At 32.0% G+C, this 16,424-nt stretch overlaps 1 protein-coding gene across 1 annotated transcript in view; it reads right to left on the bottom strand.

The window, feature by feature from the left end:
* Positions 1-50: 50 nt before the first annotated feature.
* LOC119832339 overlaps positions 51-16,424 on the bottom strand; it is a 37,297-nt gene continuing 20,923 nt past the window's right edge. The window contains exons 2-6 of the mRNA XM_038356003.1: positions 10,447-10,613; positions 8,989-9,172; positions 7,864-8,003; positions 3,465-3,684; positions 51-977 (exon numbers count right to left, since the gene is read on the bottom strand). Coding sequence (XP_038211931.1) covers positions 895-977; positions 3,465-3,684; positions 7,864-8,003; positions 8,989-9,172; positions 10,447-10,613 — 794 coding nt within the window. The 3' untranslated portion in view covers positions 51-894. The remainder of the gene's footprint in view (positions 978-3,464; positions 3,685-7,863; positions 8,004-8,988; positions 9,173-10,446; positions 10,614-16,424) is intronic.

The raw sequence follows: 16,424 nt of genomic DNA, 5'->3' as shown, positions 1-16,424 counted from the left end.
ATAGCAATACTGGGGACATTAATTTTTGAATGCAGTCATATAATTTTAACTTGCCGGCTTGTTAACGTACTTTTAGATGGATTCAATCCTTAATTGGATTTGTTTCGCATACGTTTCAGCAATAAAACATGAAAGCAATTAAATATAATGATTTATAAGTTCAAGTTTCGTTAACTATATAACCCATACAATAATTTAGTGAGGTCGGAATTCAATCTTATTAAGACTGTTTCCACACTTTTACGTTTACACGTTTATAATTTTTATGTGCTGTGAATTTTTACAAAAGAACATTAACATTACAAAAAAAATCTTTATTTCATTCGACGGACTGGAAGATACACATATATTCATACTTTATAAGTCATACGCAGCAATTTTATAGTGCATTTAGTGACAGTACAGTCTAAAAACTTATTATAGACACGTCTAAGGAATTAGCTAAGACAGTTATAACTCGACTAGTTAGATTTATTTTGTTTATATTAAATATCTAATAAATAATTTATATCTTGACATACATCGACAATATAATTATTAGTTTTGGTATGTACAAAAAATAAGTTATGTATGGTTACCAACTTAACGGTAAACTTGTGAATTAAATTCATTATAATACATACACCAAGTATAACTTACTTTATGGTCACTTATAGCCTAAGAGCTGAAACAAAATGAAACTCTTCTGATTAAATTCTAATAATTTGGCACAAGAATGAACGTTCTATTCTTAGCTATTCATTTATTGAGACATGTTTTTGAAGCCAATAACTTGTTCCCAAAAGGAAACAATGGATATTTTGAAATAAACAGCTCTTAAACTAGGAATGACATCGAGGCTGACCCATTATCTACATACTTAGACTAATATCACCACCACAGTCAAACTTAGCCTCATAAGCTCACCTTTGATAATTCTTTTAAAGTCCACAAAACTACACACGCTAATACATTTACTGAATTTTCCATATTGTTACCTGAAATAAAGAAATCGTATTATTTAACTGCAGTAAAACCTTATTAACGAGATGCTATTTTAAATAACAAACAGATATAACATGTTAATAGAAATATAGAATGCGTAGAATAATCACTAAGGATTGCAAAGAATATTACATTTTAGACGAATTTGTTTAATCTTATATATATATCAATTCTTTATTATTTTGAAAAATTCATTTGAAATAAAAAGTATTGAGCAGTCATTCACCCATCATACATTATACTAGCTTTAATCATGCAACCTACATATTCTCATACACACGCTGCATTCACGAACGTTTAAAAATTTAGCCGGATTAAAGCACTTAAATTAACTAAACCACTGCACTCTAACATAACTGAACATAATTACCCAGCTTAGTAGCTTTTATAAATGCAATGAAATTGCATTAACTCCACGTCACTATTAAGTTATTTTCGTGTGGGGCCGCTTGTACTGTTTGGTGGTAGTATGCACAGTTCTATATAATTTATGGTAATTAAGGATTTAATTGCGTTTGAATGGACATAAAGTACAGTTTTAATACAATGTATATAATATGAGCTACAGTTTTACGTCCACATAAACTATAAAAGAACTTTCATCTCTCAAGCGTTGTAGATAAATTAATTATTTATTTAATACAAGTAAGATTCAACCAAATGTGTGATAAAATATATCTAGCTATATAGAATAAAAATTAAAATAATAAAACTGATATTATGACAGGCGAAAGTTTGTGAGAATGACAGTACGGTGATTGTTACTGGATCACGAAAAACCTCTGTTCCGATCTGTATGAAATTATGTTTAGAGATAGACTATAGTCTGAATTAACGCATAGACTATATTTTAGCCGGGTACTACGCGAGTGAAACCACAGAAATCAGCTGGTAATAGATAAGGTAATTTAAACATAAAAAATACAACTCCAACAGTACAAAATACTTAAACCTATTTACTACTTAATTACTTAACACTACTCTATTCTACTTACTTAAACTATTTTCTTACAAGTGTCTCATACTATTTTGCAACATTTACCAACCAGCCGATGAATTCTCAGCCAATCTAATTTTTCATGCAGAGGACATAATATAAACCATATTCATAAATAGGAACGATCTCGTCGCTACTTCACACCGCTTATCGCAAAAAACTTAGCCGGCAAACGTGCACAAGCGCAACCGTATGTTTCCGTCCTTTAATTAAGAGCTATTAAGTGGCTATCTAGCGTTCAATGCCACTTGCATTACAAGTGAACAGGCGAACTGCTCCATTCATAATAAATTAAGACATCCTCTTTAGATACAAGCGCGCGACTGATTCTGTTTGGCAAATTTGCGTGTTTGATTTTACGTCACTCATACGTTTAGAAATTTAAGACTTGAAGATTTAAATACAAGAGTTATTTACTTATTTAACTGAATATTATCGCAGCGGTAACGCTTCAAAGACTTTGGGCTGAATATGTTTTAAAAATCATTTTAAAAGTGATTTATTCAGCTGTTTTAAAGCGTTTAATTTTTAATATTTCTCTAGCACCAAATCGTACGTAATGTGACAAACGTAAATTTGCTTCGTTGAAACGGTCTGAATAAAAATTCGTTTGTGGAAACGAAGTTATAAAATCAGAGCCCTTTTTCCAAACTTTGTTAAAAAATGTTAGTTCGAAAATTTTCAGCATAACATTTCTTTTTATTTTACATTTTTATATTATTGAAAGTTGAAACTTACTTAGGTACCTACATAATTTCTATACTTTTTTATTTCTAATTTGTTACACAATTGCATGGGTTATTGCTATTTTTGAAATAACTAATCTTATCCTACTAATATCATAAATGCGAAAATTTGTAAGCATGTGTGTGTGTTTGTTGTTCTTTCACGCAAAAACTACCAAACCGATTGCAATGAAATTTGGTATGTAGACAGCTTTACAACTCGAATAACATATAAGCATCTTTTTATACCGATATTCCTCCGGGGTACGGACTTACGCGGGTGAAACCGCGGGACATTTTAAATGTATTTGGTAAAATTTCGAATACCCCTTAATAAATTAATGTATTACTGTTGTAAGCGAAGCCTTTCCAACTCAGTACATATTCAAAGTATGTCGCAGATACATTGTCAAAATCAAGTGACATCAACATTAAACGGTAGTTCATCAATCGGCTTTTTATCTCTTACTTCACAGCCTGGTTTTAGTGTCGTTGTAATGTCATGGGGATAAAATAGTGTAATTACAATAAATCAAAGTATATCACGATGATATCACGAAGATGGTATCTGGAGACAATGAGACGTAGATTGGTAACGGATCACACACGGACAAAATCGCAATCTAGCCATTAAAATCATTAAAATTTAATGTAGTCCCCGTGTCTTAGTTAGTGTTCTGGAGACCGAGAAATGATCTTATCTCATAATGGCGATTTGTATTAACATAATACGATTCGAACATAATTCAAATACATACCTCTATTTGACACGTATTTCGACAATTGCGTGCGCGAATAAAGAGTAATGATCGCCGATGTGTCCCGTACGACCGGTGGTTCAACCATGAGGATCGCTTCGCATCGCACGCGCAGCGCCCCGCTCTCCGCCGGGGGCACCGACACGCGTAGCACCCTCCATGATGCGCGCAGACCCCCGGGCTGAGGCGCACTGAGCTCCGTACGATGCCATGGTTCTGGCTACATAATTTGATAAAAGAGCATCGATAAATGACATATACTTTCGATCTGATATTAATATCTTGAAGTAATAATTTTATACGAACATAATTCATAAACTTTTTTTAATTTCAAACATAAGGCTCTATGAAGTGTCACATATTAATAATGTTAATGGTTAATTTTCACGTAGAATATCTATTTTATAAATCGCCTCAAAAATACAATGTGAGATAAAATGCTATTTCTTAGTACGCTTATGCTCAATGTCGTCAAACGTTAGAATAGAAATTCACGAGTTTACATAGCAGAATATAATTAACCACAGCATTTATATGGATAATAATGTGTAATATAAACACGTTAGAGTGAATCCAGAATATATAGCTCCACTTCTATCCAGTGTTCGTACAAGACAAGTGACTAATCTGCCAGCTCATCTCCACACGATTTTCAGCGCTACCTCATTCAAAAACATGTCACAACCGTCGAGTTATGCATACATCAAGTGGCTATCACTCATCGATAACGCTGAGTATGTGCCGTCTAAGGACTTTTACATGAAATATGTACTAACTTTTTGGATTTTAATTTTATCTTACGAGATTTTACTGCTTACGAGCAGTAAATTTGCCTTTATCATTCTTTACTAAATATATACTTTGATTAGATAGTACTTTTACTTATTAACTTTGCTACTTTTTATCAGTGCATTTACAAGATTAATTCATTTTGTCATGTCACTACACAAGCTTTTTTTACGTAATAGTTGATAAAGGAGCTGGTGGGTCGTATGATGGTAAGCGCTATTACCGGTTATAAACAATTTCGGAGACAAAGGACCCATTGCAGAGGCCTTGAATCTCTGTAAACGGATTGCGAAATTTATAATTACCTTCTACGTATGTATGTTGTAGATTTCCGTTACTATGTAGGTTTTATATACATAACATAAAATAAAAAAGTATTATGATGTTTCAGCTATCAAATATTCTGCTTGCTTTTCGTGTAAAAATTCCTCCAAAGTACGTTTTTAAGTCGAGCTTTCATCAGCCAAACTTGACGATTCCAAACATCACTCGCTCCCAGATCGCAATAGAACCATACGTGCATCAACGGACGGGAGTTTCATCACGTTACTTCCTTTTCATTTCACGCAATATCGAAGCAGAGCTCAAAGATTCAAGCCAATGGCGCGCTCTCAAGTCACATAATAGCATTCAATTTATTTCGACAAAGACTCCGCTATCAAGATCGCTCCAAACGTCCTGTACTTGTAACTGAGATCTAAATAGTTGTTTTAAGTGACGGTTAATCTAATTTATTCTGTAAAATTAAACCACAAAAAAGGCAGCCATAATTTTAATTTAGACATACAAATATTATGTCACATACTGATTGCGTGTAGTTTAACTCCGGTACTGTTCCATTCCTCAGCGTTAAAAAAATTGCCTTATGTTTATAATTAGGGTTAAATTAAACAGGGAGAAATGAAAAAAGTAATTAAATTCGTGCAGCGTCACAAAGTTAGCGAGGCCTATCGAGTCCAACTGCTATTTAAGTGGGTGTGATTACAGACGAATGTTCGTGACTGTTCCACGCAAAAACTACTAAACTAAGGTGATTTATACAAAAACATATGGATTGTCATACAGGCTTTTTTAAACTACCTTCTTGCTTGGGTGTGAAGAAAGACAGTCCCGGGAATTTACCCGCACTGCTCCTCCATGAGATTTCCTGGATAAAAAATATGCTATCTCATGCTCTTTATCGTATCTTCTACCGTCTTTGTATATAATTTCATCCAATCGGTTCTGGCTTAGGCTTGAAAATAATTTTAATATTAAAGTAGAATTATATATGTATATATATTACTCGTCAATAAAGAGCTAAATAGGTTTATTTATTTATTATTTAACGTTTGAACGTTGAAACATTTATATTTTACTATACTTTCGCCCCAACTTCGCCCGTGGTACATATAGCAATCAGGGATTTAATTTTCAAGACTTATCCATTATTCAATCTCATTTTTATTGCATCCAATCTAACAGTAAGAGGCAAACTAAATACTTTCGTACCAATGCGGAAGAAAGAGCATTCTGTTGTAATATATAAGGTATTTTAAGGCCGTTAGAGAAGATTTAGAGTGGCTTGGATGCTAAGTCTCTTAACAATGAGCTCTACCGGCAAACAAAACATTCGAAACTCCATTCAGAGAGTGGGTATTCTCTGTTATAAATGTTTCTTGGAGATGTAATGCATGGAGAAATATTGTATTGAATTACTGTTTAATTGATTTACTAATCATAATACCATAACGTTGGTATCTTGTATTTTTTTTCACATAGAATGTTTACCTCAAAGATGTCTATGGCTTTATGGCGATTTTTCCTTTTTTTTTACTTATTAGGTAGTAATTGAAGAAATATTCAACAATATTCGAGCGTTTTTTTTATATTATTCGTGACTAATATAATTAATTTATATTCGTGATAACAAAGAAGTTTTCTATCTCGCAACAAAGAAGTTTCCTATATTTTCTAATATATTTATTGGATGTCTCCTGTAAGTCAAATATTAAACATATCAACCGACACGCAATATAAACAATAGAATCAAACCAAAAAATTGGTGATTAGATTTAATCTAATTTGTGCTCTCATTTTTCTCTTTATTTTTAAAAATTGTAATTTTTTGCATGTGGTGCTTACTTACTAAGAATTGCAACGGTTAGCACTGAGATTGATTTTATGTTTACTTCTTTATCTGTTGAACAATAATTGGTAAACGTTAAAATAAATAAATAATAATCTTTACTTAAGATCTCTGCTAATCTACACATTTAATAAACAAAAAAGAAGCTTTTATTATACCGCTTTAAATATTTAAGGGCCATAGGTCAGAGTCTTCTAAAGTTGCGAGATATCCCAATTTCTTAGCGTCCCATTGTATGTGATCCAGAGGGAGCATGTGAGTGTTAAAAGCCAGACCCGAGTTCTATCCCCATTCACTTACGGGATTTAAGAAATTGAACCTAGCCTTCGCTTTAACATGGAGCAAAAGCTAAGAATTTTGTAAATTATTTGTTCAAAGGAACGGTTGCTTCAATATTTATATGAAAGATGTTGTAAGACGTATTTATATAGAATATTCACAATTAGTATGTGTGGCATAAAACCGATATAATATATCTCAATTACTTTCCTTCATCTGAGACAATATATATCATAGCATACTTTACAATTTTAATGTAGGAGTCGAGCACGCTTCGGCACGAATTGTGCCAGCTCGCACCGGTAAACGAACCAAGGAAGATCACAGTGAAATAATAGATACTGTGTTTTGTACGGTGAGTGGGTGAGCCGGAGACCCATATCCTTTTCCATACCCTTCCATCCATTTGCAGAGACGTAATATGTCCTCTGCATTTGACCTTACATCTCTGCAAATGTTCATAGGTGGTGGTAGTGCTGACCATCAAGCGACCAGCTCCTTTGCCGACAATGATATAAAAAACATATTTTCCTTCTTCAAAAGAACAACTACAATAATACAAAAACAGTGTCACGTCTACTTTATCGAATGGAAAGGGCTAGCGACTTATTAAATGCACATTTGTTTCAATTTGCCCAATAAATCTGAGAAACGCAATCGCTATAATTGATAGTGCCTAATCCAAATAGATTAGATTCCTGATTCCATTAGGGAGTATGAGAGTAAACAGTTAAATCGAGTTAGGCCATCTCTTGAGTGCATGCCATTCTGCGATACGAGATTTGCAGATAGACATGTAGTTACTAACGGAACTTTGTACTAGTTTCCCATCAGAACAAGCAATAACTGTCTATATATCCACTTTGCTTACGACATATTTTCAAAAACAACTAGAATATCACATTTAATTCGATATTGTACATGTGTTTATTTTATTTACAAAATAAATGTACACTGTAATTACGAACCTTCTACATGACACGTTAAATTAATATTGCTTCGTTTTAACTGCTTTTAAAATAAACGCGCAATATCGAGATCATATGAGGTTTCAGAAAGTAATTTAATGCATCGACAGATACTAGATGTTATAAATCGATTCACATTTAAGTGTACAACGCAATATTTTTCATTCAGTAAAACAAATTGGAGTTTTCACTGCTGAAAATTACTTTTAATTAATAGAACCGTTGTTTTACAAACCTTTTGTATGTCGTTGTCGATATACCAATTTATATCAGACGGCGGCAATGAGTAGTCTGATGTACAATTGAGGAGAATTTGTTCTCCTGGTTTCACTAATTTGGGTGCTCCGATTATAGTTGGGTCCTTGTCCGGCATCGCTGTAACGAAAATAGCTTTAAATATGTAAAGTACTATAACATCTACAGACTTTGACGTAAGTTTATAAACAATATGAGCTAAATTAAAAGGAAATTGCTGAATGGTGGAGATAATTCTCGGCAGGGACGTTAACATAAAGTGCCCTGAAATTGTATTAAGAGAATATGTAAGTAATTAAAGTTTCAACAACCACGAAGCCTGATCACGCTAAATTTACTTTAGCAGATATTTGAGCCGAGTGAAGATATGGATATTACAGCGATGTAATGTTATTAGTTGCTCTTATCTAATTAAACTTTGCTTTGTTCAGGTGCAAATATGAAACTTTAGTTAAATTTAATAATTCATATTAAGATGGTTTTTCTTACACATGTGTTTTAATATTCTTATCCGTCTCATGAGATATAATTTTATATGTTTTTTACAGTTCAAAGCGTCATTTTGGATTAATTAAACTATTAAACAAGGTTTATATGTTTCTTAGTTAGTTAGCCATAACAACGAATAATTAAGGACACGATTAAGGCTATTAAAACATTCCTATTCTCTCCTTAAAAGTGTATGGTATTTAGTTTAAATGCTGGATAATTATTTAGCAAATACAATTGAGAATATATTATTATGAACAAAACCGCCTTTAAAAATATATTTGCGAATTCTCAGTATATCCGTATATCATACTTTGAGCCCCTCAGAAGATTGGAAAGACTATTATCGTAAATGCCACTGAATTCTGCTTGTGAATCGGCGTATAGGGGGCCCGCAGGCATTCTGTACATCACTCGATCGTACGATTTTACACTTTTAGATTAGCTTACAAGGGTGATATTCGTATAGAAGTTACTTTATATGTACTATTATGTTAGTGGATGTATGTCGTTAACCAATTACAGCAAATGGCTCTGTATATAAATCTGTATAGGTGCGTAATTTCAAAGTTTCTCCCGCATATCGTGACAACAAACTAAGACGAAGCAAACTAACCGACAACTGTCATGTGCTTAGTTTGTCTAGCAATCTGGAACTTGGGGCCTTCGGTCGATATTTCACAGCTGTAGGCAGCTCTGGTGGCTACTGGAGGCGGCATGACTCGCACCATACAAGAGTCCACTTGACATTCACCGCCCTGCACCATGATGCCCGTTACGTTGAAAAGTCGTATCGGCGGCTGTTGACAAACATTCTTGGTTAGTATTCTTTCTGCGGTGAGTATATACTTCAAACCGACATCAGAATACAAAGAGATTCTTTGTTCGTATGGAGGTACCGCATATAAATATATTATATTTAAATATCATTGAAACCTAGACGTTATCATACGAAAAAACAAGCCAGTGCTACTAACATTCATATTTTGTGGATATACAAACATATGTAGTAATAACCAAACCATTAGACATTAATAGTTTATTGTATATTTATTTAACCAAAGATATAGATGATACGATTACATTTCTATTATAAATACAAGAATAGACGACGTTCATAGCAACACATTTGCCATTTATTCGCAGTAATTTACACTCATTTACATAATAAAAGCTTTATGAAACAAGCTTTATTATAGCTAGCGTCAGTTTCTCGATGCATTATTTTGCATATATTACACCACTTCGCCTTGGCTTAATACCATACCTACGTGTTGATCACCTAAACAAGTGCTAATTCACGTATCTATACTTACTATGTACTTCTTCATATATTTCATATTATGTAAATGTTCTTTAAATGAAAGCCTATCATATCACGTGAATGTACTTCGAATGAAAATATTGTAAAGCGCCTTTATATTTGCCCAATAAGAGCGAATCTTTTTAAAGAGGAATCGATCTGCCTAATTAATTGGTAATTGTCTTGGTCCAAGATGTATAATTTATATTTATAATATTATATTACTATGATGCAAAAATTAAAAGAGTAATTTTGAACAAGTCAGTCATATAATTACAATAGAAATTCACGTCGGGTAATTTTGTCACATTGTACAGCTTTTTTTATGTCAAAGTGGGCAACTGAGCTAGTGGTTCGCCCGATGGAAAGCATTCACCACCAAACGACAAGAGTTGGAATACGTATGCAGTTAGATATCTAAATCTCATCAATAATGTAGAAAAACAAGAACAAAACATTTCAACGTATACCCAGGAAAGTTTTTTAATTACTACTTTCAAAACATGTTTGAAATAAATTAACCTTCCCTTTTTGACCGTATTCAGTCTCAGATCAGTACCCTTATACACATACGACTTCACAAGCTAATAACTTTCAATTTGCAAAAAACATTTACGAATGCGTTGTTACAATATCATTGGAATTGTTATTAGTTAATTGTTTTATGACTTTCCTATCGAGACGATCTTTGTGCTATCCTGCTAAATGGATAAAACAACTCTAAATGCGTAGATACTAATTAGAATAACTAAATACAATAAAAATACGTGCCTTTTGTGAAGGATTATATCTGAATATCTCGTGCATGTCTCGGTACCATTTGACAGAGTGTAACTTCTGATCATCCATTTGGAAGTGACAGCTGAGTTCTGCGGCTCGCCGCGGGTCGGCGTACAAGGGAACCTTCAGCTGAGTGATCTTGTGCGCTGATGCTATTGCTGAAATTAAAATTGTATTGTTTAAAATAGGCTTATACTGGTATAATACTGGTGTGCTTTTAGGGCATCTTCTTACTTTTTTAGCAATAGGATATTTAGAAGTAATAATAAATGTAATTTCTTTGGAAGATATATTTTTCTTTATGATTTTCGTTTTGATTCATTATGATTTCGTACTTATCTGAAGATGCTTTTAAATTACATTGAATTGTTTTATTTTATTATTAACTTAGTACATCAATAAATATATAATATAGCGGATAATAGGCCCTGTAAATTGTGCTTATGGAATAGGATAAAATAGACACAAATTAGAATGTACAACCATTAGGAAATAGTTCTTTCTCCCAGGGTGATGCGGGGACAAATCTTAACTTCGCTGAAGTTAGTAGTTCTTCCAATTCACGAGTGCCAACCTAACTTGTGTTTATATCGTAAACATGTATTGCATTAATGTGTCTGACACACACACACACACACACATGATTACTATTTTATGCGCTAGTCAATATAGTATAATTTAATGATAATTAAGTATTGGTATCAACTAATTATGCAGAAAACTATCTAATGTAATTTAATGAATAAATAAAATTGAGTTAGTTGTGATTTTGCTATTACGTGATGTTCAAGAAAATCATATCTGAAAACGAGGGATGTGTGAATTAGTTAAATCGTAGGCAGTTAAAATAATGAACCTAAAATATATTCCGAGGAATTATGATATTATGTTGGCAGTCATACGTGTACATTTAAATAGAAATACACGTTGAAAATATCCAACACAATAGGTACCTAAAAAAAAAACACGTCAAATTTTCTTCCTTCATGGAAGTTGGCTGAAAAAAGATAACCCATTTTCCATCTTTATACCAACAGAATAGCGGCATTACAGTCTCCATGAAATATTTATACTGAGTCAGTAATCCTTTTCCCCGAGGCGATACAAATGTAAATATTTAAGTTTTAAATACATGTATGCGTGTTTCTTACAATACTTAATTTTATTTTTCTTAATAATTTTGTGTAGAATATATTGTTTTATTGCTCACGATACTCATGTGGATATCAGTTTTTATTTTGTTTTAATTTCACGTTTTTTTCACCGACATATTATATTCGAAGACCGAAATCAGTCAGCAATAATTAGCTCGGTCTGGCGTGGTCGAATAGCACATGTACCACGACGCTTTGTGGCAGAGATAAAAAGCCATAACCCGTTCTGATTTTTCGATTTTCAATATGACGTGTTTACTATGATTGATAAATAATTAAACTCTGATTCTATATGGATATAAACTATATAGATTCTTTTAAAGCAATGTGCAATCATTTTTAATAGGTGCATCTATTATTCTTATATGGCCCCCAATAAATGAGAACCTTGAGGCCTCTACATGATTCCTAATTAAAGGGACCGGTGAAAATTGAGAGAGAGGGTGAAAAAAATGACAACCTTGTGCTATCTAATAACAAAAATTAAAATATCTAAATTAGTAACAAATACAATAACCATAAATGTCTAAAAGAGAAAAGTTTTAAAGTAACGTAATACCGAAGAAAATACGCAAAACACAAATGCAAATAGTTAATGAATGGAACAAAAGGAGATCGCGGAAAATCTTAAGCATATTTTAATATCGGGATGCTTAAATATAAATACTGTTTCATTTAACGCAATAACATTATAACTGGAGCATTAATTCAATTCCATTGTTATAAATCTCCCAAATACTGAGCAATAAATATTTTTGTTCCCGCGGTTCATTTGGTTACAAATATTTCAAATTCGTTATTATATTCAAGTAGTAGATCCTAGAAACATTAGTTTCATAACTTAATTATATTGACCCCTGAGAGTTCTATATTTTTTATAGATTGCAATGGAAAACATTGAAATGGAAATAATACATCCATCCATCCATATATCAATGAGTTTAGCAATATTTTTAATAATTGACTTAATGATTCACATAGTTATTCAAAATTTATTAAAATGCATACAAAAATCGTTACGACAAAATAAACAGAGCGTAAAAATGTATACTGTAACATGTATTTATCACAAGAAAGCAAAATCAGCTATACAAATATCGCCTATACATTAACATTTCGCATCCTGTGTATCCATTGTTCGAATGTAGAGATTAACCTAACCCAATACGTTGGGGCCATCCTAGGAGAGCGCTTAGCCATGAATAGGTTAATGATAATAGATGAAACATTGCATACCTTCAGTGGATTAGTGAACTGCACGACTGTTTACTGCACAGACCCCGATAAGAGCTCATAGTAAGAATAAATGCTAAATGAAAACTCATAAAATATCCTTTCAATAATATATATGTATAGATATCAATATTATGTAGATAACTGCGTATTGATACTTCTTCGTAGAAGTTGCTTTCCGAACCAGTAGTCAATAATTTCTTTATGTATTTTGTCGATTCAATAGGAACCTCAAAACAAGTCTTGCTAAATAAATAAAAAATGTGATTTTGAATTTGTTTTTAATTACATTTAAATATTATGTCTATTAACTTTTTATGTGCGTTAAAAATACACATGTAGTACATAATTCGTAATATTTTTCTTTCGAATTTAAAACTCTTTTTTCTGTGTGATGGCCGGTCTGTTGTCATATACTTGCTTTAAACTTATTCGTTGAATATCATATTAAATATCCGGTTCACTGTAACTGTAATAACGGGAAATTACATTATTAAACATACACAATTAGGTTAAAATTATATTATAATTATAATATACGATATAAATACAGGATAATTTACAAATATGAACTGGTTACTACGATTTTATTTATAAACTGAACCCATAGCAGTAATTTTTGTTTGAAATCAATTAAAAGCCGGTACGATCTTTCGTAATAATAATAATAAGTTGTCCGAAATCAATGCCCAATTAAATAATTTCTTCAAGTATATGCTTTAACAAACCTTTTCCCTACAATAATAGGCAATTAGTAATTACATACGCAGTCCTAAAATAATACAGAAGTAAAATTATAATTTAAATTGCGTACACAATTTACCTAATTATGCGCCGTGATCCCGTAGCGGTGTTAATGATTTAATAAAATAACCAAACTCATATAACAAAGGCAATGTTTATTTAATTTTACAAATGTTTTTTACATATTGTGTTGATGGTTTTATGAGGAGCATTACTTAAAATAACCATATTTTAAGTAAAGCTCGTCATTTTGATAAATAGTTAGTTTTTTAATATGTACTTTACATAGTGGGGTCAAAAAAACCTGAAGGATGTCTCACGTATTTTATGGACACCCCCTTATTTATTTTAATCTATAATTAGAAAATGTTTTTTTTTATGTCATCATCGGCAATGGAGCTGGTGGGTCGCGTGATGGTAAGCGCTATCACCGCCCATGAATGTTTGGAGAGGCGTAAGGTCGATTACACATCTTACACCTCTACAAATGGATTGTAGACTTCAAATTGGAGAGGAATTAAACGTAGATTGAAGTAAAACTCTTTGAATATTGGACGAGTAATGCAGAGCCCAGGAGAAAAATGGAGATACTCAAAGAAAGTATTTTATTTCAAGCTATTGTAAATATTTTATTGCAAATTAAAAACAGCTGTTCTAATATACTTAATTATTTTGTTACACGGTAGACTTTTTCAACGTTCATAACATACTCTACGCTCATGCTCTAGAAGATTCTCAAATTTGTTCAATTGTTTATAATTTCTTTGTTCGTTCCACTCTGGCTTTGGTGATATCTGAACTTTCAGACATGATTTGTTGTACATTGGATAAGTAATTTTATTTTACGTTAGCACTTAAATTAATCTTGTACCGTCCCGAACATTAAAGCGGGGATGAAACAATATACATATCTCGACCTACCTCTACTTGTGAGGTATCGATGGTTAGCCTTATTTAATTTATATTAGAGTTTCAATCACAAATTTCTATTTAAAATTGATACTATTTTTACTCTTAAATAACTAATGAAAAAATTGAGTGCCGAAATTGGACTCGTAATCAGTAGAAGATTACACAATTAATATAGAATATCACATACTTCCGATACCATCTTGTATGTACTTAAATTACTGGCAGCTTTTCTTGTAACAAATAAGGGATAAAAAATTGACATATATATATACATACCTAAATATATCGAAACTTACAAATGAAGTGGTGAAATTAGATTTCAACGTACATACAACGAAACAAAAAATTATTTATCTTATTATAAAATGAACAAGGTAGTAATAAAATATTTCTATATTTAAAAGAAATACTTTTCTATTTAAAGTATTACCGATATTCTCCCCCCCTATAAGCAAAAAATAAAAGACAATTTGACTTGACGTTTAAAAACATCTATAATATTTTACAACGTCAAGTTAACGTCCGCGCTGGTGTAGAAAATAAGAAAAACATTTAATATCACGCACCAACTTCGACTTGACATTATAAAATATAATAGAATTCATTTTAAGTATTATTCTACGACTGGAAGAGTTATAACGAAGGTAAATGTATCATTTCACCATTGTAGTGTTCTGTACTTACTCTAAAGTGAGCTCCTATAATTCCTAGTGGGGTATGGGGCAAATGATATACATATATTTACACTTATCGATTTTCTTTACGGACAAGTACTGCCTTCAGTGTCCTGCCAGACCGAGTTTTATTTGTGCCTTCCCACCGGGAATTGAACTCACGAACCCTCAGTTCTACGCGCACGCGTTATCCACTGTACCAAGGAGACGGTCGTACATACATCATAGTGTTTTACAATCTATTTACATGCATTCTCATAATTATAGGAGAGAGTAGTCACAGCAGATTTTATGTTATCAATAAAACAAAGAATGTTAACATTTACGATGTACAATGTTTCTGTATAATTAAACATGGATCTGAAACATTTATGTCACTTGTAGGAAAGTACGACATAGCGAGTAATGAATTTCTTGAAAAGCAATAAGCGAAGACAGCGGGGACGGAAAAAAGCAAATCAACTTTATAAGTTTGATATTCCTTTTACGAAATTAATTTTCACCATTTGAATTTAAGCCGTATTTTTTGAATAAATAAGTTTAAATTATCTTATTTTTGTTTGTTATTGCTTCTGTTACTTTTGCTTATGTTGCTTGGTAAATTAAATGCTTAATATGAGTAATGAAGTCTATTTCGTAATTGTTATTGCGTAAATACCAGAAAAATTATAAATGCGAAGTATTTATACTTGTGTATACTTTTGCTGCTCATCTATGCATTATTTGGAAATCACCTTAATAGACAATGTATAAACTTTATAAGCAGCAGATACATAAAACATACAACAACAATACATAACACGTTTCATACATATGAAGTTATATAGTTATAATAATATTGGCCAATTGTAAGAACATATTATATTTATTAGTTCGTATTGTACTAGCTTTTGCCCGCGGTTTCGCAAGCGCTAAATTCGGAGTAGTTTAATAGTTATTATTGTACATATAAACCTTCCTCTTGAATCACTCTATTTAAAAAAAAACCCCGTCCAAATCCGTTGCGTAATTAAAAAGATTTAGGTATACATAAGGATATAAGGACATAGAATGCGACTTTGTTTTATACTATGTAGTGATATCGGAACCGTAAGAATTCCAACTCAAAAAAAAAAAGAATTACGGATCGAATGGTTCAAATTGAAATATAATTTGAATTAGAATGAAACGTACAACCAAATACATATTTTTTAATACATTTTTCATGATAAAATTAATTTATTAAATAACTTTATATCGTTAATCATCTGTC

Source organism: Zerene cesonia, chromosome 15 (assembly GCF_012273895.1).
Source record: "Zerene cesonia ecotype Mississippi chromosome 15, Zerene_cesonia_1.1, whole genome shotgun sequence".
Lineage (NCBI taxonomy): Eukaryota > Metazoa > Arthropoda > Insecta > Lepidoptera > Pieridae > Zerene > Zerene cesonia.
The sequence above is the reverse complement of the archived record's forward strand: the minus strand, read 5'-3'. Positions and strand labels throughout refer to the sequence as shown.